The sequence below is a fragment of the Anneissia japonica genome, unplaced genomic scaffold, assembly GCF_011630105.1.
Source record: "Anneissia japonica isolate Jap-2015-1 unplaced genomic scaffold, ASM1163010v1 scaffold287857_len828801_cov194, whole genome shotgun sequence".
Lineage (NCBI taxonomy): Eukaryota > Metazoa > Echinodermata > Crinoidea > Comatulida > Comatulidae > Anneissia > Anneissia japonica.
This window is the reverse complement of record NW_022738478.1, coordinates 1,934-24,796: the sequence shown is the minus strand read 5'-3', so window position 1 is coordinate 24,796 and position 22,863 is coordinate 1,934. Positions and strand designations below refer to the sequence as shown.

Below are 22,863 nucleotides of genomic sequence, written 5' to 3'. Positions count from 1 at the left end.
AGTGGAACCTTGCGAGGTTTGCGTGCGCTGGCCCCCTACTAAGTTTGCGGCGGCTTTTGATTGGGCAGCTCAGACTGCCATTCATTCTCAGAGTTCGTTGCCGGCTGCGTCGGGGGTTGTTGCAGCGTCGGACGATTCTCTCCCGCCGTTGGAGGGTCCGTCGGCCTCGTCAGGTCCCTCGCCTTTTGCTCCGCTTGACCCACCCTTAGTTTCCTTGTTTTCAGAGCAGGTGGGATGTGTTGCTAGGGAGGTTTTTGCCGGGATGAAGGTCGTTTCGGCTGTGCCTGTCCCGTCCATTCCCCCGGTCTCCGACCCTCCTGTCCCTGGGGAAGGGGTCCGGGTGGGTGAAGAGTCGCCTACGGACGATTCGTCCATTCGCCCATTCCTCGCGATGCCAAGGGCAGATTGCGAGAAGACCAGAAGCTCTTCAGCTTCTAAGGCTTTGTTACACACAGGGCGCAGCCGAGGAGGCTTTGTCCTTTGTGGACCGTGCGGCACAGGAGGGCATTCGCGCCGTGAATGGGGCTGGCTTTACTCTGTCCTTTTTGTCTGATGCTGACGCGAATCCAACTCTGGTTCCTGACGCCATTGCTCTCCTGCAGGAGGGTGTTGGCCTTACTTCTGACCAATTCTGTGCCATTGCCCAGGCTGCCGGGGCCGCCCGGAGGGCTAATGTTCTCTGGGCTACCTCTGTCAGTCCTGGCCACTTTGACTGGTTTTTTGGACTGCCCCTCTTTTGGGGCAGAGGGCCCCTTCTTTGGCCAGTTTGCTGCCAAGGAAGAGGCCTGGACGAGAGAGTTAAAAGCGCAGCGTCAGACAAGGGCTAAGTTCCTGCGGCATGATCGTCAGTCGGCTCGATCCCAGCGCTGGGCGTACGCAAGACGCCAGCCTCAGCAGCAGCCTCAGTCGCATCCCATCCCTTTGCCGCAGCCTGCAGCCGCTGTCCCCCTGCTCCTGCTCCCGCCACCAATCCGCAATTCGCCCGGGCTTGCCCTCCAGCCGACAGGGCACGGTGGTGGCAGGGGAGGGGTGGGCCCCGTTCCTGATATTCATGGTGGGGGGACCGGTTCCTCAGTAGGAGCCGGTCCGGTAGGGGGGAGGCTGATGTTTTTTGCCCACGAATGGGAACGGCTGGCTCCAGACAGCTGGACCCTGCAGACAATTTCCCGTGGATACCAGATAGAGTTTACTTCCCCTCCGGTTGCGTACGAAGGGATGAGCACGCCCATTCCAGCCTCCCCCTAGAAGAGGGAAGCCCTGTTTTCAGGGTAAAAGACCTTCTTATGAAGGGTGCCGTGGTCGAAGTTTTCCCGACTACCGACGACAAGGGGTTCGTTTCCACACTCTTCCTGACAGAGAAATCATCAGGCGGATGGCGCCCTATCCTAAATCTGCGGCGACTGAACCAATGTATCAGACCGCAAAAATTCTGCATGGACAATCTCGCTCTTATTCTCCAGGGGCTCATGCCCGCGGACTGGGCTGCTACTATAGACCTCAAGGGTGCTTACTTTCACGTGCCTATTCTCCCAGAAGATCGCAAATGGCTGCGTTTCCGTCTGGACGGGCGTACGCATCAGTTCAAAGTTCTTCCCTTCGGTCTATCCACGGCTCCTTGGGTTTTTACACGAGTGGTAAAATCCCTAGGTGCAGTGTTCCACGCAAGAGGGATAAGGTTTTTCATGTACCTAGACAACTGGCTTGTGGTCGCAAACTCTGTTGCATCATCTCAGCATTGTCTTAGACATGATATCACTTGACATCATAGGCGTAGATCCTGGGGGGATGGAGGGGATATATCTCCCCAATATTTGACAAGGGGGGGATGGTCCATTGTATCATCCCCCCAATATTTTGACTATGTATGGGATAAAATGGGGCTTTACACACTTTAAAAGACTGTCACAGAAATAACTTGCACTGTCTTATGCGCATACAAAGATGAAAATTAGCATAATGTATTAATGTTGATAACAAAATTATTTTATCTGGTACCAATCTAAGCTCTTCTTTCCTTAGATGTTAGATATGCTTGCAAAGAGAGCCACATTTCACATTGACGGGTGTGTACGACATCAGTAATGTTATGTCAATTCCAAGAATGTTTAAGGTTATATCGTTTGATGAGGAATTTATTGATTAGGCCTATAATAACAAATTGCATCAATTTATTTTGCAAAAACAAGGTTTCCAGCTTTAGAGGGGGCACATCCCCTGTCCGCACAAGGGCACACATTGGCGCTAACACCAGGCGCATAACAGGGGTCTTGGGTCGGAGTGGGTATTTATTTTCCCGGTTAGTAATTTACCATACCCACCCCACCCCACTCCCCATATAGAAAATAATACGACATAGGGCTTATCTGATTTATAATATAGGCCACACACGTGTGTTTGAAACTAAACATAAGCATTTTCATCATGGTTTTATTTATTACAAACATATTCTTTCACCATCAATACACATTCAGGCCCTTCTTTTAGTTTAAAACGTTCTATCTTAAATTTGTCTTTCTTGAGTTTGGGACTATTATGTGTTTAAATAACTTAAAAGGATAAACCTAAAAAAGCCTTGAAGAATGCGCGCGAGACGCGCAAAATATTTTTGTGTTTTTAATTCTAATTTTGTCGGAATTGATGAAAACTCCCTAAAATGTGCAATTTATAGAGGAAATTGGCCTACCGTAAAAAGAAATGCGCGCAAAGAATTTGAGAACTTTAGGCACTTTCAGAGGATGTTGTCAAAGATTTGTCAAAGATGGATATTTTTCCCTTGTCCCCCAGTGTTTTTAATTCTAATTTCGTTGGAATTGGTCAGAACTCCCTAAAATGTGCAATTCTTAGAGGAAATTGGCCCATGCTTACAAGAAATGCGCGCGAAGCGTGCAAAATTTGAGGTTTTTAGGCACTTTCATTGGATGAAAAGGGCCTTTATAAAGGGGTGGGGAAGATTTTTCGAAGATAGATATTTTCCCCTTGTCCCCCAGTGGTTACGCCATCGGGCAGCATAGATCAAAGGAGTTATGACAGTTTTTGAAGTGGAGAAGGGGTTGCAGGTTGTGAGTCTGGTCATTATGATATCTTCCTTTTTATTCTTGTCTTTATTTTTCTCTTCTCTTTTTCTTTCCTTTTCTTTTCCTCTTCTTTCTCTTTCCCTCCCTCTCCCCTCTTTCATTTCTCTTATTACTCAGCCCGGTACGACGGCTTGGTCAGCCCGGTAAAAACCATCAGGGGAGGGGCAATTTTCCCCCTACCCCCCGCACCTGTTACGACACTGGCTAACACACCAATCATCACCCCCAATGAAAAATATTTTTCTACGCCACTGACGGAAACAGTAGGGTTCATTATCAACCGGGAGAAATCAGTTTTGGTTCCCACACAATTTCCGCTGTTTCTGGGGGTGCACATCGATCTTGTTCGTTCAGTGGCGTTTCCCTCCACGGGTCGGGTCCGCAAGTGTCAGCTAGCAATCACTCAGCTTCTTTCCCTTCCACATTCCCCAGCCGAGTTGTGGCTGCGGATGTTGGGGTTTCTCGCGAGTCTGGTAGACCTAGTTCCTTATTGCCGGCTTTGCATGTGCCCTCTTCAACTGCATCTGCTCGCGTTTTTCTCTCCAGCGTCTCGGGATTTGTCTGCTCAGATTCCCTTGAACGCATTTGTTGCCAGGTGGTGGCCTCAGGAGAACGTGCTTCAGGGCGGGAAGTCTTTCCCCGACCCTCTCCCCGACTTTCGCTTTTCAACCTCTGGGGCTGGGGCGGATGTTCGCTCATGGAGCGCATCGCAGGGGACTGGTCGCTGGAAGAATCCACCAGTCACATAAACGTTCTGGAGCTTTTAGCAGTTCGTCGGTCTCCGGAGGTCTTCGTTGATCGGACAAAGGGGAAAGCTGTGCTAGTTCATTCCAACAGTTAAACCGTGGTCTCCTACATCAACCGTCAGGGCGGCACGCATTCACCAATGCTATGATTCCATACATGGCAGCTCCTGCTGTGTCCGGTCGTGGCCCAGCATATTTTCAACACGTTCTGGCGTCCCAACCTAGATCTGTTTGCGACGAGTTCGAACACTCAGCTTCCGACGTTTTGCTCCCGGTTTCCGGAACCAACAGCATGGGCAGTGGATGCCCTGTCCATCTCTTGGGACGGGTTTTGGGCGTATGCGTTCCCACCCTTGTCGCTTCTTCCGAGGGTGATGGCGCACATCCGACGCCACCATTGCAGAGTTCTCCTGATAGCGCATTGGTGGGCCCGCCAGGGTTGGTTTCCTCTTCTGCTGAGTCTTCTCTTCGAGCTTCCTCGCGTGTTGCAGATTCGTCCGGACCATCTTCAACCGGTCGAGGGTCAGCCTGAACCATTTAAAATCTATGAACTTGTCTGTTTTGCCCTTATCAGGGATAACTTCAGACGTTCAGGCATTCCAGATGGCCCTGCCGCTCTCGCCGCCAAGTCCCGTCGGGAGTCGACTCGCGCGATCTACAACAGTTGCCTTAAGCACTTCTTCCGGTGGTGCACCGATCACGAAGTGGATCCTATATCAGCCTCTCTAGGTCAGGTGTGTCTCTTTCTGCATTATCTGTTTGAATCTGGTCTGCAGGTACGCACTATTGCGGGATACCGGTCGGCGCTGACCGCTATCTTACCGACGTTCCCGGATGGATCGCGTCCGTTGCGCAGCACGGATTCGCATTTGTTTGTGTCTTCAGTTCGGCCCCATGGGCCTGCTTCTGTTGATACCATTGCTCGCTGGGTGGTTTCGGCCATCCAAGCCGCTTATGCGTCGGCTCGCAAGCCTCCGTCTGCCCACATGCACAAGGTTTGCGGCATGGTGGCTTCTTGGGCCCTCTTTCGCGGGGTTCTCCTTGCCAACATTCTTGCAGCGGCATGGTGGAGATCGGAGACTACATTTTCATCTTGCTACTTGCGGGATGTCTTGTCGACCAATGCGTCGGTAGCGGCTGCTGTGTTGAAGCCATCTCTGTAGGTAAGTCTTCTGGTTTCTGATCACGCCCGCCTCCTCTTTACGCTGCTAATCTGGCAATTAATCGGTTTATCCAGGTAAGTATTCACGAAATAGACTACACAAATCAATCGTGATGTTGGTAGTCTGTGAGTAAGATACTTAACTGGATAACCTTCCCTCCCTTCCTACCCTCGCCGTGATCGTGTCGATCTCTAGGGAATAAGGACGTTTGTTAGGGAGACGGTTCTTACGTGGTGCCCTGGGTCGGACTGTTCCATTTTTTTTTCGAAGGGGTGTTCCGTTTGGGAACAATGGCAATTAGTCGGTTATCCAGGTAAGTATCTCACTCATAGACTACCAACATCACGATTGATTTGTGTATATAAATGGGCAAATTAAGGATGATACAGTGGTGGCGCAAGCGCCGATTTTAAGGCTATTTGTTGAATGTTATGATCATGATGCTACTAACCACCTCTAGACGGCTGCTGCGGTAGTCGCAGACCTCACCCTTATGAAATTAAGCAAAATATTCCTGATTGGTGTAGCGGTTATGGTGTTAGGCTAGATATCTAGAGGGTCTGGGTTTCGATTCCCACCCGAACACATGCAAATATTCCTCGCAATTACAGTACTTGGGGAACGTAATGAGTATTTATTGCAGTAATACATCATCTAGGGTAAAACATCACTTCTATGATATTTTCTTGACACAAATTCACATCAAAATATTTATTGATTTAAGTTACAAAAACAATTTTTTTTTTGCAGCCATCAATGAGTGCGACAGCATACCGTGTATGAATGGTGGTATTTGCGTTGATGCTGTCAACGGATTTGGCTGTATCTGCCCCTCGGGGTGGGAAGGAGACCTGTGTAATTTAGGTATGTGGCAGGTTTGTCTAGACAGGGAAAGTTTTGGGTATTTAGGAGAAATTTAGGGATGTTAAAAAATTTACATTATATAATAGCATCATAAATATTGATACTTGACGCTGTTAATTGCATGATAAAAACAGTGACACAATATGGAATAATTAGAATGAATTAGAAAAAAGAAGACATCTTAAAAGCTGTAAAAAGAAAGTCAGATGTTATTTTTTTTTAAAACTATGAATAATTGATAGTTTTAAAAAATGTAATTCTAAAAATTCTACAAATTTATTTATAATTAAAAAGAGAATAGAGTTATATGTAAGGAAGATATAATACAAATGAAGCCTATCATGGTTTTTATCTAGTTTCTCATCTTCCATTCTAGTAATTGGATGCCGTTTGAATTTCACCATACCTGTCAATGGAAAGTTTGAAGTTCACTCTCCAAATTATCCGTCACATTATAATAATGGAGCAAACTGTCGTTGGTTCGTCAACTCTTCCCCCGGACGCACCATTAAAGTTGTATTTATGGACTTCATCACAGAGAATCATTACGATGTTCTTAAGATTGGCGAAGGAATGAACACCATGGATGTAGGTTCAATCCGTTTAACTGCTGATGGTCCGACTAAACCAGAAAATCTATTACTACTGTCCAATCAAATGTGGATGACATTTATTACAGATGGTGAGAAAACAGAGAGAGGCTTCTCAATCGAACTCAGAAATGAAGGCTATACTGGTAAAGCTAGTTCAATCATATACAGTAGTGTAATTATTTATATTGGAAGGGAAAGGAAGTGAGGGGTACTCAAAAATGACTGTTGGATAAAGTTACAGACAGTTCTTATAATAATGATGCCGATGACATTAACAATAATTACTTTATGATGATAATAAGATACAAGATAATTTTTATTTTCCATTATTGTTATTACTATAATTATAGTTATTACAATATTATACTATATTGAACTTGTTATTACTATACTTTATATAGAAGAATTTATCAACATATGTTTCATTTTTGAAATAAGATAAACTTGAACAATGACATGGCAGTGATGATAATGAATATGACATAATAATAATAAGAAACTGTTAAAAGATGACAAAATTTGTTTTTAATATTTTATGTAGAAGTGGATGCATGTGTGAGCAACCCGTGTTTCAATGGTGGCACTTGTCAAGATCAAGGATCTCAAAGTTACACCTGTGACTGCATCGCCCTCTGGCAGGGAACCAATTGTGAAACACCAACAGGTAATCACAATAACAGAATTGTATATATTTCATATATAAGCACATAGATTCTGTGCTATACAAGTTTACTATTACCAATAATATGAATTGCCCTACTATTGTAGATGCGAATAAATGTGCAAGCGACCCGTGTATAAATGGCGCTGAGTGTTTGAATGCCGGAGGTGGTTACCAGTGCACTTGTCTCGCCGGATGGACAGGAACTAACTGCGAATCTGGTAAGGAAAAAGATTAATTAACATGAGTATTAACCATCAATTAATCAATGGATTTATAAGGCGCATAATACAGCTGTCTCTATGACAACAAACATCCTGTGCCCAATATTATCATTATAACTTTTCTACTGTAATCCTAAACAGATTTTCTTTAAGGTGCATTTTATCCAATTGTTAAATAGCATGCCTCTGGATGTTTATCTTTTAACTGGCATTGAAGCTAAACCTGGGTTCCTACTGACACTTCAAACTATTAGAAATGAATATATAAAATGTTCCTTTTTCACCATCTCAACTAAGATGAAGAAAATATTATTTGGTGAATGAATAGGGCAAAAATCACTCCTATGGAATTTCCTAATGCAAAGCAACATCAAACTAGCATTGCAGTACCCGGTGCTGCTTGAAGATCCGATTCAACACTAGTTACCAAGCGGTGGTCTAGTGGTCATTGCATCAGGTTGTGGGTTCAACCCCACTCGAATCAATTGCAAGATTCTTTTCGCAAGCATATTAGGACATACTGAGTATTCAGTACTATACATGTCAGGTAGGGCAAAACATCACCCCAATAGTTAATATATTAAATTCTAATTATTAAAATGTTTGTTTCCTTAGATTTAAATGAGTGTTTAAGTTCACCTTGTGTAAGTGGTGGTGAATGCATTAACCTATTCCAGCATTACATGTGCAAGTGTCCAGAACACTATAGTGGTACAAATTGTGAAACAGGTAATTAGCATAATTAATTAAAAATTAACTAGTAATAATTGGCATGTTTTTATTTTATTGTGAATCAATTATTATTTTTTAGAATTTTATTTTTTTTTTTTTTTATATTTTTATTATTTATTTAGGCACACAATACATGTGCCAGGGATTGTCAATAGCGAATATATCACTGTCCTACTTGTAGGCGACAATCCCTTACACAAGACAAACATACACACACGATGCTTTACACAAACTAAATCTCAATATGAGATTTAGGGAGTGGAGTTGTTTTGGTCGTGAGAAAAAAATCCTGCAACACTGACAGGAATTGAACCCAGGACCCTGGGATTGGAAGGCAAGCATCTTAACCACCAAGCTATTCAACTCCACTCATATAATTTATTATATTATAGTAAATATTTATTTCATGAATTTAGTAGATGGATTATTAATAGGAATTTTATACATGTTATCATATATTGTGTACTGTGCTTCTATTTTAGGTCCGGAAGTGGAGAGCTGTAAGTGCAATGTTTGCCAGAATAGGGGCACATGCACTTACTACCTACATGAGTATTCTTGCACTTGCCCTCCAGGTTATTCAGGACCCTACTGTGAAATTGGTGAGTAAAACTACACCAGAACTAAGAAAAAAATATTAAAAAAAAAAAAAAAATTAAAAGCCACCTTGTGGTTTCAAGTGTACATATCAGTATTAAAGGTCAAGTCAATATTCCATCATACCGTTTATACTATTGCTTACATTTCTATAAACATTTATACTTCAGAGTCATCACCTTAACTGTATTGTAATACATTCAACAGAGGCCCCAGTTTGAGAGAAGGCACTTCCAGAATGTCTGGTTTAATGACCAATCGTATCAAATAAATATATGACTGCGTAATGCCCTGGTGGGCCAAGATGTAACTTTCAAAAAAAATATCTGGGAGATGAGTTAGCTTCCAGGAATGTTTGGTTGCTTGTAAGAGTGCGGGATACAGTGGACCTCAGGGAAGAACAGTGTAACAATACTGGTTGAGTATCCAGAATAAAGAATGATTTCTGTCTATCTATCCTAAGTCTAGTGCAGCCTTAGCATCAAGGCTAGTTTGAGACCTTCCTCACCCAATAAACAAAAAATAACAACCCTATTTTATAATGGAACAGTCCAAACCTGTATCACATTAATGCATAACTGGTCGATACTATTTTGTAATATGGTAAAAACAATTCCTTAATATAAAATAAGTTGATTATTATCTCAAAGGATTAAAGCTGGGGCCTTTGCATTCAGAGTGAATCATTAGTAGATCCAAGTGTTCTTGGATAATGACTTAAAACTGAAGGTTTTACGTTTATGAGTGTACATCCTACAAAGGATCCATAACTGCAGAGTAACAGGTTGTATGGACCAGTACACCAGGGTATCCCCCTGCTCAAAAGATGTACTGTGTTCTTTAAAATGCACATGAGCCAATTGTCTACACTGGGCCTACAGTTTATAGTCCCTATCTGAGAAGACAACCAAAGACGAACGAGTGCCGATATTATTGCTAGTTGTGGAATGTTATGATCATGATGCTACTAATCTAAACTTTTTCTTGGAAAGTGATTAGGTTCTCTATTGGAGTTCCCTGGCCAGCATTTGTGAAATTTTAGTTTCCTTTGTGTGTTTGCTTTTTGCTTGTACTGTATGTTTTTTTGGAATAAAAAAAAATTGATTAAGCGCCTGCTGCAGTAGTCACAGAGCTCATCCATACGCAATTAAGCAAAATAATCCTGATTGTTCTAGTCATTATGGGGCCAGGCTAGTTATCTGGAGGTTGTGGGTTCGATTCCCACCCGAATCACTTGAAAATATTTTTTGCAACTACAGTGTTTGGGGACCGTAATCAGTATTCAGTGCGATAATACATCAGATAGGGTAAAACATTCTATCTTCTATGATATTTTCTTGACACAAACTCATATCGAAATATTTATTGATTTAAGTTACAAAAAAAATAATTAGAATAATTTTTTTTTGCAGCCATCAATGAGTGCGAAAGTATGCCGTGTATGAATGGTGGTATTTGCGTTGATGCTGTCAACGCATTCAGCTGTATCTGCCCCTCTGGGTGGGAAGGAGACCTGTGTAATTTAGGTATGTGGCAGAGCTGTCTAGGATGGGGCACTCAGACTGGCGAAGTCTTGGGTGTTTAAGGGCAGTTTAGGGATGTTAAAAATTGACATTATATAGTAGCATCATAAATACTGATACTTGATGCTGTTAATTACATGATAAAAACAGTGATGCAATTCAAAATTCAATTCAATTCAAAAATATCTTTATTGGCAATCACAGTATACAATGATTGAATTATACAATAAAAAGTCATAAATTTAAAATACATTTAAAGAAAATTAAGGAGGATCAATTAACAATTTGATATTTATTTACATGAAAAAGGATTTTAATATTTATAAAAATATAAAAATATGCAGATTTACACACGCAATAAAATCACATTCAAAACACAAACAAAACACATTAAACATCACAAAAAAGAAAAATCACACACAAAAAAAAAACAAAAAAAAAACAAATATACAAAACAAACACACAAATCATTATCACATAAATCATTATCGCTGAGAAGCATCAAGCAGCTCCGTTAGGAACCATCTACCATTTTTGAAACACCCCATAATTGATAATAAATTTGTTAGTCCTCTCATTTTTAACCATTGGCAAAGTAAATTGATTTTGTCTCCTTAAATTATATTGATGACTAGGGGGTGGTGGAAGGAGATGGTTTAAACGGTGCTCACTCTCCTTGACTTTTTGGAAATATTTGATATGCAATATGGAACAATTAAAGTGAATCAGAAAATAGAAGACAACTTAACAGCTGTAAAAAGATAAGGCAAATGTTATTTTTAATAAAAACTATGAATATAAATTGATAATTTAAAAAATTTAATTCTAAAAATTAATATGTAAGGAAGATATAATACAAATGAAGTCTAGCAATGTTTTTATCTAGTTTCTCATCTTCCATTCTAGTGATTGGATGCCATTTGAATTTCACGATACCTGTCAATGGAACGGTTGAAATTCACTCTCCAAATTATCCGTCAAATTACAATAATCAAGCAAACTGTAGTTGGTTCGTCAACTCTGCCCCAGGACGCACCATTGAAGTTGTATTTATGGATTTCATCACAGAGGATTATTACGATGTTCTCAAGATTGGTGAAGGAATGAACACCATGGATGTAGGTTCAATCCGTTTAACTGCTGATGGTCCAACTAAAGCAGAAAATCTATTACTACTGTCCAATCAAATGTGGATGACATTTATTACAGATGATGAGATAACAGAGAGAGGCTTCTCAATCGAACTCAGAAATGAGGGCTATACTGGTAAGCTAGTTCAATCATATACAATAGTGTAATTATTTATATTGGGAGGGAAAGGAAGTGAGGGGTACTCAAAAATGACTGTTGGATATTAACGTTACAGACAGTTCTTACAATAATAATGATGCTGACGACAATAACAATAATTACTTTATGATTATTACTATAATTTTAATTATTTCAATATTATATTATATTATATTAAACTTATAATTACTTTACTTTATATAGAAGAATTTATCAACATATGTTTTCATTGTGTGAAATAAGGTAGACTTAAAACTTGAACAATGACATGGCAGTGATGATAATGATTATGACATAAGAAACTGTTAAAAGATGACAAAAATTGTTGTTAATATTTTATGTAGAAGTGGATGCATGTGTGAGCAACCCGTGTATCAATGGCGGCACTTGTCAAGATCAAGGATCTCAAAGTTACACCTGTGACTGCACCGCCCTCTGGCGGGGAACAAATTGTGAAACACCAACAGGTAATCACAATAACAGAATTGTATATATATCTATTAAACATTTGTAGCAAGCACAGATTAGGGGAGATTTCCCGTTGAGGAATACACAGTACTGGGTAAAGGTAACTTGATTTCTTGCTTCGAACATGGCATCCATTTATAGAAGTCATATGAAGATAAGCCTATCTTAGAGTTACGCTAGGGTAATTGAGACCAGGATATATCTCCGATTTTAAATTAAAGATTTAACTTTGCTAATTATTCAACAAGTATACAGAGACTAGCCCATAAACGTAAACAATTATATTTAAAAACTTAAATAAAGCTCAAGAATTTAAAAAAAATCTTAACAAATATTTTTATTTGTACTTCACTATAAACATATATATTAATGTAATACATCATGGAAAAAAAATCTTAACAAATATTTTTATTTGTACTTCACTATAAACATATATATTAATGTAATACATCATGGAGCATAAATACCTAAAATTATAAGCAAATATAATAAATTATCGTAGTATAAACATATTAAGCAAATTATTTTTTTCCTTATATATACATATATATATCTGTCTCCAGTTAACATTTGTATACTTCTTCCTTGGTATCTTTGTTGGAGTTTTTGAAATTTTAGGGTCATACCCCTTTTTAGCTCTCAATTATGGCATATTTGTAAAGCTGCATTTTCATTTAGCCATATCGTCAAATAGAATAAAGATAATTAGCTGAAAAATGATATCTAGACTAACTTTTGACTATAGAACAGGAATATAACATAATTTTTGGTATACCCGACCCTGTTACGAAAATGTTGGTTCGTAAAACCCTAAGTTATTTGGTTGCATAATTTTTCTTACATTGGTAGACTCCATTTAAATACCCAAATTATTTATTAAATGGGTCTTATGCAACAAATTATTAATATATAGTTGGAAATGTCTCACCACAAAATTTCCATGTTTTCCACTTATCATTTTAAGGGGTAATCGTAGGTCGAAAGGTCATTCAAGACAAAAAATACACAAAAACACCTTGTTTTCTTGGTGACCTTTGACCCTGTGGGCAAGTACCCTTGTCGTTAAAACTCACACCATGAATTAATTTATATGTGATGATCATATGTTCCAAATGTCAGTTTAGTGTCTTTATATCTTCATTTTTAAAAAGCGATTTGAAAAGGGGTATATTTTTCAATTTGTGACAATATCAGTGCGTAAATGCGTCAACATTAATTTTTGAATAACGATATTATTAAAAAGCAATCTGCCAAATTATTTATTAAATGGGTCTTATGCAACAAATTATTAATATATAGTTGGAAATGTCTCACCACAAAATTTCCGGATTTTTCACTTATCATTTTAAGGGGCAAGTAACCTTGTCGGTAAAACTCACGCCATGAATTAATTTATATGTGATGATCATATGTTCCAAATGTCAGTTTGGTGTCTTTATTTCTTCATTTTTAAAAAGCAATTTTAAAAGGGGTATATTTTTCAATTTGTGACAATATCAGTGCGTAAATGCGTCAACATTAATTTTTGAATAACGATATTATTAAAAAACAATCTGCCTAGAGCCATGAAACTATTCATTCTAGGACAAATTTTTGTACTGATTTCAATTATGCAGTTATGTTAAAGGGATAAATTGTTTAATTATTAAGATATTTTGCCCCAAAAATGTCCCAAGTCCAAGAATTGTGCAGTTAAATTATGTTACTATTGATTTCAAATGAGCCTAATATTATCTGTGTACTGTCTAGACAGCCATGAAACCCTTCCATTCTAGGACAGTTTCTGTGCCGATTTCAGTTTCAGATTTCAGTCAGTAGTCTGTTAAAGGGATGCATTGTTTAATTAGTAAGATATTTTGCCCCAAAAATGCAAGAATTGCACAATAAAATTTTGCGACTATATATTGATGTATTTCCAATGAGCATAACATTAACAGTGTACTGTTCAGAACCATGAAACCTTATATTCTAGTACACATTTGTATGCTAATTTAATTCATGCAGTCTGTTAATGGAGACAGTCTTTAGTTAGTAAGATATTTTGAACCAAAGAATGGCTCAAGTTTAAGAATTACATAGTAACATATATTTTAAATGTGAGCACAATATTATCAGTGTACTACTGCCTAGGGCTGTGAAACCTTTATTTCTAGGAAAACCTTTTGTGCTTATTATTATTACTATAATTATAATTATTACAATATTATATTATTTTATATTGAACTTGTTAAATTACTTTACTTTATACAGTATAGAAGAATTTATCAACATATGTTTTCATTGTGTGAAATAAGATAAACTAGAAACTTGAACAATGACATGGCAGTGATGATAATGATTATGACACGATAATAATAAAATGTTAAAAGATGACAAAAATTGTTGTTAATATTTTATGTAGAAGTGGATGCATGTGTGAGCAACCCGTGTATCAATGGCGGCACTTGTAAAGATCAAGGATCTCAAAGTTACACCTGTGACTGCACCGCCCTCTGGCAGGGAACCAATTGTGAAACACTAACAGGTAATCACAATATCAGAATTGTATATATTTCTATTATACATTTGTAGCAAGCACATAGTAGGGGAGATTTCCTGCTGATAAATACACGGTACTGGGTAAAGGCAACTTGATTTCTTGCTTCGAACAAGGCATCCATTCAAAGAAAATATAGAATACTAAGATAAGCCTATCTGAGAGTGACTCTAGGGTGGTCGAGACCAGGACATTATCTCCGACTTTAAAATAAAGATTGAATTATGCTAATTATACAACAAGTATACAGAGACTAGCCCATAACATAAGCAATTATATTTAAAAACGTAAGTAAACATTATTATTCAAATTTTTTTGTATCATTAAAAAGAAATCTTAACAAATATTTTTATTTGTACTCTACTATAAACATATATATTAATGTAAAACATCATGGAGCATAAATACCTAAAATAATAAGCAAATATAATAAATTATCTTAGTATACAGTAAACATATTAAGCAAACTCTAGCAAATTTTTTTTTCTTTATGTATACATGTATTATTTTCAGATCGTTCCAGTTTAACATATGGAATCTTCTTCCTTGGTATCTTTGTTGGAATTTTTGTATTATTTGCTGGATTAATTGGCTACATGAAGATTAAACAGGTTTGTCATATGCAGTAATATATATAAAAATAATAGTAATGATAATAATAATAATAATATTATATAATACTAATATCATTATTATATTTGTGTTTGTAACATAAAATTTGATAATGTGGACTGAGATTTAATTACAAACCACCATTATTGATATTCCTGTGTCGAAGTCTGCACTACTAAATTTTAAAATGTGTTTTCAGAAAACAATCGTAGACAAGAAAAGTAAGGACAGAAGAAAAGATGTGAGTTTTCTTTTATTATAATTACATTAATTATATATAGAACTGATTTAAACAGATGACTAAAACCATTACATTAGACCATTTCTACTTAACAAAATTATAGGCCTACAAAATCTGTAAAACTGATCTTTGATTTTACCAAATTTCAGACTTCACAAGTTCTATGGAACGTTCATAGTTCCTACGTACTGAAATAGACCAAAATACTATGGAAATTTATCGTTAGATCTAGACCATTAAATATGTCTACACATCGAATAACGTCCAAGCATATGACTTTTCCATCAGAACCTTTGGTTAAATTGTCCCTCGACAATTGACTCAGGCTTGTCAGATTAATGATAAATTATTGTGAAAACCAAGAAAAAAATGACCTATAAATTTTCGTCTTTGTTGTCTTTTTTGGGTTTGTTTCCACAGCTTATGAAACTGTACCTGAAATTTAAGCAAGCCATATTTTGCACTCAAGACAAATTATTAGGTGGTAGGAAAATTGTGTATTTACTACGGATACTTGGACATGAATAGTGAAATGCATTTACTAGTCTGAAATTCGGTAACGTCTTGAAAGTTTAAACACATTGCCTGTAATACCAGTTTATGCAAACGTTTTCACAATGGACTTCTCACTTCCCAAGCATCGCATCTAATCTATTCAGGGAGAAAGGCATTATATTACGGCAATATTCCCAAATGAAAGGGTGCATGATGGCATCTTTGCCACAATATTGCTAACACCGCCTGAAGTCTCACAACATGTCAGCGTAAACATACAATTATACATTTAAAAATATTTCTCCCTTTTTTGATCATTCGAGTCATATCTGACAAGGGTGCTCAATCCTCCTACCACCCGATGTCGCTATGCTGTTGTGCTACATTCTTCTTGGCACTCCCCTTCTCCTCAACATTTTCTTTCATAATTACAATCTTGTTTTAAATGTTAATTGATATTGAATTCTCTTATTTACTATTACAGTATTTGTAATGAATAATTGAAAACAATAATTTATACATTTGTACTAATAATTTTTTTTCGTATTTTAAAACAGGTTTATATGACATATATGACAGACACTGGCAATGACAATCCAGTATATCAAGATCTCCAACATATTAGGCCTAGGGAAACAGATCCAAATCCAGTATATCATGATATTAGGGAAACAGTTGACGATTACATTACGCCTATACGTCAAGACACAAATGAAACAGAAACAGGTTACTGTACGTCTATCGTCTAATGTCATGACAGGAAAATAAAAGAAATTATTTTATCTTTATTTAATCTCAAACTTTACACCACATCAGTATAGGATATGTAGCTTTGCGCTAAAATAGTTTGATAGCTTTCATCACGATAGGTTTCAGAGAGTCCAATTTAGGGGCTCTTTTTCATCCTGGGTACCTGTCTTGTCTGGAGTCCCCCATGGATCAGTGCTTGGACCAACTTGCCGTGCATGATGCCTTATTATTATTATTGCGCTCTGCATTTGCATTGAGCACTATACGTCGCTGATCTTGACAATCATATTTTGTATATATAATATATATATGTATGTATGTATATATATATATATATTTATATATATATATATATATATATATTTATGTATGTATATATTATTGACTCAATTGTTAAATTTCTCTCGAATATGTAACTCTTGCCTTTGTAGTTTGTGACGTCTGTCTTTTTAATGTTTCCAATGTAAATTATAATATTTAATATTGCACCATTTTAATAATGATTTGTAAATTTTAATTGCCAATTTTATATTTTTGTAATTTTATATTCATTCTCTCAATTCAGCACATGCTGCAATAAACTGTTTTGTATGCGAGTTTTTTTTTTGCAATAAATATACCCAGATATATTTTATGTAACATCTTTGTTTTTGATTTATCACAATCATTTTTACCACAATACGCTGACAATACAGTATTATATAGAGTGATTGAAAATACACATGATGTCCAAATTCTCCAGTCAGATCTTCCTTCATACCCATCCATCCATTCTAGAATCATGTTTCTTTATGTATTATTTATTATCAAATGCTTTAATGGCTCTCTTAATCTTGATCATTCTTATTACATTTTTATGACACCAGACATTTAAATGATCTTAAAATTTTTCGCGAATGAACGCTTTTAAATATTCTCCCTTTAATCCCGTCAGTAGACTTTTAATTTATTTCTATTCTTTCTGACGTCAGAAACACTGCTTTGTGCTCACTGAACGAATTCTCATATGTGCTGAAAGATTATCTCAATGATAATGATAATTTTTATTCACCTGACTTATATTATCATCAATTATTCCTTTGACAATATTTTTTTTTTTTTTTTTTTTTTTTTTTTTGGTGGGGGTGGGGTGAAGGGAGCTCTGATCCTGCATCATTACACTTATCACAATCGTCTAATCGTTGATTAAATTATCGGGGCTTTTTTTCTAATATTGGATGAATAATATGTAATTTGTATTCATATAATTCGAATTATTTTTAATTGAAGTTAATGTAATAATAATGTAATTTATTAATGAATGAAAGATTTTTCGCTTTATTGTCTAATGAATTGGTCATAAATTGTATTTTTGTTGAATTTTTTATTGAATGAATGTTTTTGGTCCAATGGAATTTTTATTTAATTGTTTTTATAATTTTTGATAATTAACATTTAGAACATAAAATCCAAAACTGACAAAATCGATCGGGCCATAGATCCACGCGTAAAATCGGTAAAATAGAAGGCATAATTTGAGAACCGAGCGCGGCGACGACGATGTATGCACGCAACATCGGATCTCTCGCGCTGAGCTGGCAAGCCATCTAAGCCGATCCTATTCTTTACTACTGTACAATTGTTTGAATAAAAAATCGTATTCATTGCCTTACAGCATATTAAATGGACAATAAATAAAAACAGGATAGCCATCGCTATAAAGCCGGTACATAGCTAGACATTTTAGGCTCCTTTACGGTTTTATGCCAAACATGAACGAAATATTTTGCTTTTTTTTTCTCGAAGTTTACTTCGATTGTATTACATACTGTAGAGGACATTTTCATAGCCATTTAAAGCCAAAAAAAACCTTTCTTTAAACTGATTTATTTTTTTAAAATTTATTGCAATATAGGCCTACACTTGTTTAGTATTTATTTCCTCTTTACTTTGAATATTTTTTGTTTTGCAAGCCTTTTTTTTTTTTTTTTTGTCTTTTCCCTTTTTGGGCTTGTTTTGTTCTGTGTTCTTGTTTTTGGTGTTTGTTCAGTGTTTTTTTTTTCTGTCTCTTCAGGACAGCCCTACACAAGCTCCGCTTTGTTTTCGCCACTGAAACTTGGCTGGTTATTTATTATATTTGCATTCTTATTTTTGAGAAATAAAATTATTTTTCGTTATGTCAATTCAGTTCAGTGTAAAAGTAAAAATACACTGAAAAACACTGAAGAAAACACGCCCGATCGGTTAACGCTAACCGTTAGCGGTATCCGGATACTGCTAACGGTTAGCAAGCGCTATCGGTTAGCAAGTGAGCGCGTTTGTATCATCAACCAATCACACGTACGCGTTTACAATTTCCAGTTTTTTATTGGCCAGTGATGCGATCATCATATTCTTGGTAACCGGATCGGGATTTTCTCGTATGGACGCACGGCAGTTAGATCCTGCTAATCGTTAGCTGCCGTGTGAGAACATAGCCTGATTTTTTTTTATTCCCTTATACTAATGATTGCCAGCGTGCAATACGTAGTAGCTCTGCTGAAACATGTCTTGTTTGGACCCTCAATGTCATACTGAATTAAATATAGACTTAGCCTATGAAGAAGATACGATCTGTTTTAGAAATTTATTTTATATCATACTGTATTTTTATTGCAACCCTGTTTTTGTTTTGTTTTTTGGCACAATGTTGGGTCTTTAATAAATACAAAAATTTAATTTAAAAAAAAAATGAAAGAGTAATAAGAGTTGAGAAAAATTGGTCCGGCCAAAGCCTGTGTGGTTCCGACTGACTGTCATTACCTAATCAACGTTCACAAATATGCTATGTTCTAACAATGTTTTGTGTTCCGGTGTACCTTTTTTTTTTTTTTTAATTATCTCAATGAAAAATTTGTAATTGTTTTAATAGTCCAGTATATCAAACATGCGTTAAATATTTGAAAGTATATTGGCAATTACAGTATAGAAATTATTTGAATTTCGAGCTTATTTGCTTTTAATGTCTGTGTCAGTTATTTCACTCGCTGCTTTTTATTTTTTATTATTTGAAGACTATTTTAACTATGTAAAACAAAATATGGCTCATTTAAGCATTCTGCAACTAAATATTCACCAGGTAGACATCTAGGTATGCTAACAACGTTAATAATAGTCATACGCATAAATTTAAACCTCCCTATTCATACCGGTAGGTTATATGTATGACTTGAATTCAACTATCTATATTCTCAAGTAGCTATACCGATCTTAGTTACTTTTAACCAAAGTTTTACCAATATTTACTCTTTTATTATGAAAGTAGGCCTATATTTTTGTTGCAATTCCTAATGAGTAGCCATGAGTGTATAGAGTAGTGAAAGACTTTAGCACAGTATAGATCTTTTGAAACTGTGTATACCTATTCAAATCGCACATGTAAATTGTGGGTTACGTACTTTTCTTCTTGGAATTACAGTATTAACAGAACTATTGTTTGAGCGAACCATGAACTCTACGCGGAAGTACAAATTATGTAGAAAATAATTATTATAATTCTCACATCTCATACATTTTCAACTAAACAAAGTTGACGTCACATGCCTAGGTGTTGCAATTACAACAATACAAGACAAGAATAGCCGAAAGTTCCACTGATTAAAATCTCATCCCGACATGATGGCGTGCATCATTTCCATATTGGAGTATGTATTATACTATCTAGACATGAATAGCGTGTCAACGACAATTTAGGCCTATCCAATAACAACCTGTTGTATTTTCATTTCTGAATTGAAGATGTTAGAAAACGCTCCTGGTCTATAACCCAAACGCTTGGATAACCATTGCTCAATAGTGGGCGACAGAATAGGTATTATTTAGATATGAATAGGGACTAGTCACCACTGTCTCTGATACATTTTGAAACCATTTCAGAATCAATCGCGATACCGAAATAATAACTACATAGCATCACTGTTAATATTTCTCCATTTTTTTCACCATCAACTTTTAAATTTGTTCAAGAAGTGACCTTCTCTGAGACACAGGTGACTAAATAACCGGAATATTCTATATGCCAATTTTCAGGAAAATACAGGTATATTATTTTGCTGCTGGCAAGAAGCATGATATAGCAAATCTTAGTGGACAATCCACATCTGTCGGAACAATGGACCAATTACTTAAAATTATTTTCCTTTTCCTGAGTATCGCATCATCGTTGGCACAAGAAGACGGTAAAATTTGGTAGCATAACGCAATAGTATTTCCTTATATAATATTGTGATCGTCCATGTTGACAAGAGATGTTTCATTGATGTATTGATAGGAGTAATAGGTCAAGTAGCACTTGTGGTGGTGGTGGTGGTGGTGTATATCAAACTATTATTCGTAGGTCTTGTTTTTTTAAATATTTTTTGTATTAAGAATACTGCAACATTTATTATCCCTAGTAGGCTTATACTCTTTGGCCCCGGGGTTGTTAACATTGTAGACGCGTTAATGTTATAAATTGTACAGAGAATGATGCTGTGATTGAATACCGGTATAGTACATAACATACATATACATATATATTCATTTGGCACTATAATATGTATCATATGACATATACAGTATATACATTATATAGATATTATATATATACATTATATATTATATATATAATGTCTCTCATATATATATATATATATATTATATATATATATATGAGTTGCTGTGTGTGAATATATTATTCACACACAGCATTATTATTATTTACGGTATCATTTGTTGTATTTGATTAATTAATTGAATAATATTAATTGAATTGATAATGAACGTTGCATTATCTTATTCTAATCCACGATTAGGCTTTAGATTGGATTTATTATTGTTACTGATGGACGTTGCTATATTTAAGCTAATTTCATTGAATATTATAGGCATTTATGTTATTGATTTGACAAAAATGCTTTACATCGCTATTTGTATACCTATATCTAACTTACGTATAATACGACTAAGCGTGTGTTTGTGGGACGCGCGCGTATTATTATTTTTTTAATCAAGCAAAATCATAACGAGTAAAATAATAGGAAGTACGGTATGTCCACAAATATTTACGATATTTAACAATATTATACCATAACCTTCAGTGAAAGAATTTATGACAAAAACAGTAACAAAATAGCAAAAATAATGATATTATCTGCAAACAATACCTACCTCATAGCTTCTGTATAATTGTATAATAATTATGATGGTGATAATAATAATGCCATAGATCTCGAAGGTCCTAGCTAAAATCCAATAACTAAAACTCAGTTATCATTTATTTATTTTTTTTACTCCAAATTAGAGATGGACCGTAGGTTATAAAGGAAAATAAACTCTTATTCCCAGCATTCACCCACCTACCATCTAATGGGAGCGCTTGATAAACGTCAAGAAGCAATGTTGTTTCTGCTGGACTTTTCTTCAGCATTCGACACGGTCCATCATGCAACACTAATTAAACGCCTAGAATCGGATTTTGCTGTTGGTGGCAAAGTTCTTAGCTTGGTGTCTTCGTGTCTCTGTGGAAGGTCGCAGTCAGTCACGATCCAAGGAACATCATCTACTTCACGACAACTAGAAGTCGGTGTTCCTCAGGGATCCGTATTATAGGCCCTTTGCTTTTTATGCTGTATTCTGCGCCAATTGCAAAGATTGCCGAGAAATCTGGTGTTCACTGTATGATTTACGCTGACGATGTCCAGTTGTATGTCACTTGTCATCAGTCTCAGAGAGATCAGGCACTTGGAAAGGTCATTTCTTGTTTCCAAAAGATTAAAAGCTGGTCAATCTCAAACAATTTGTTTTTGAATGAGCGTAAGTCACAGTTTATGCACCTCACCTCTCGTTTTAGCAAAGCACAGAGCCTGACAGAAATCATGATAGGCACCACAAAGATCGCCGCTTCACCTATTGTTCGTAATCTTGGTGTGCAGTTTGATTCTACACTTCAGATGGCTTCACATGTTAACTCCATCTGTCAAGCTTCCTGAGGGGCACTTCGTAAAATCAGCTCTATCAGGAAGTTCCTAGATAAGGAATGTACAGTAAAACTGCTCTGTGCATTTGTAACATCTCGTCTGGATTACTGTAACAGTCTATTGTATGGCCTCCCAAAATCAGAGATTGCAAAATTACAGCGTATACAAAATACTGCTGCCAGACTTGTTACTAGGATTAAACGGCACGAACACATCACCCCAGTGTTAAAACATCTTCACTGGCTCCCTGTGCAGCAAAGGATAGTTTTCAAGATCCTCCTTATCACTTATAAATGTAGATCACATAATTCACCCTCTT

At 36.6% G+C, this 22,863-nt stretch overlaps 1 protein-coding gene across 4 annotated transcripts in view; it reads left to right on the top strand.

Moving 5' to 3' along the window:
* LOC117117578 (fibropellin-1-like) overlaps positions 1-16,787 on the top strand; it is a 64,544-nt gene extending 47,757 nt beyond the window's left edge. Inside the window, exons 33-45 of one of the 4 annotated variants that reach the window (XM_033261920.1) lie at positions 5,734-5,847; positions 6,224-6,583; positions 6,982-7,104; positions 7,209-7,322; positions 7,941-8,054; positions 8,540-8,659; positions 10,067-10,180; positions 11,084-11,443; positions 11,812-11,934; positions 14,337-14,459; positions 14,985-15,082; positions 15,283-15,324; positions 16,377-16,787. In XM_033261920.1, the coding sequence (XP_033117811.1) occupies positions 5,734-5,847; positions 6,224-6,583; positions 6,982-7,104; positions 7,209-7,322; positions 7,941-8,054; positions 8,540-8,659; positions 10,067-10,180; positions 11,084-11,443; positions 11,812-11,934; positions 14,337-14,459; positions 14,985-15,082; positions 15,283-15,324; positions 16,377-16,568 (1,997 nt within the window). In that variant the 3' untranslated portion in view covers positions 16,569-16,787. The remainder of the gene's footprint in view (positions 1-5,733; positions 5,848-6,223; positions 6,584-6,981; positions 7,105-7,208; positions 7,323-7,940; positions 8,055-8,539; positions 8,660-10,066; positions 10,181-11,083; positions 11,444-11,811; positions 11,935-14,336; positions 14,460-14,984; positions 15,083-15,282; positions 15,325-16,376) is intronic. The other 3 variants (XM_033261921.1, XM_033261922.1, XM_033261923.1) reach the window with 3 other exon arrangements.
* Positions 16,788-22,863: the final 6,076 nt, after the last annotated feature.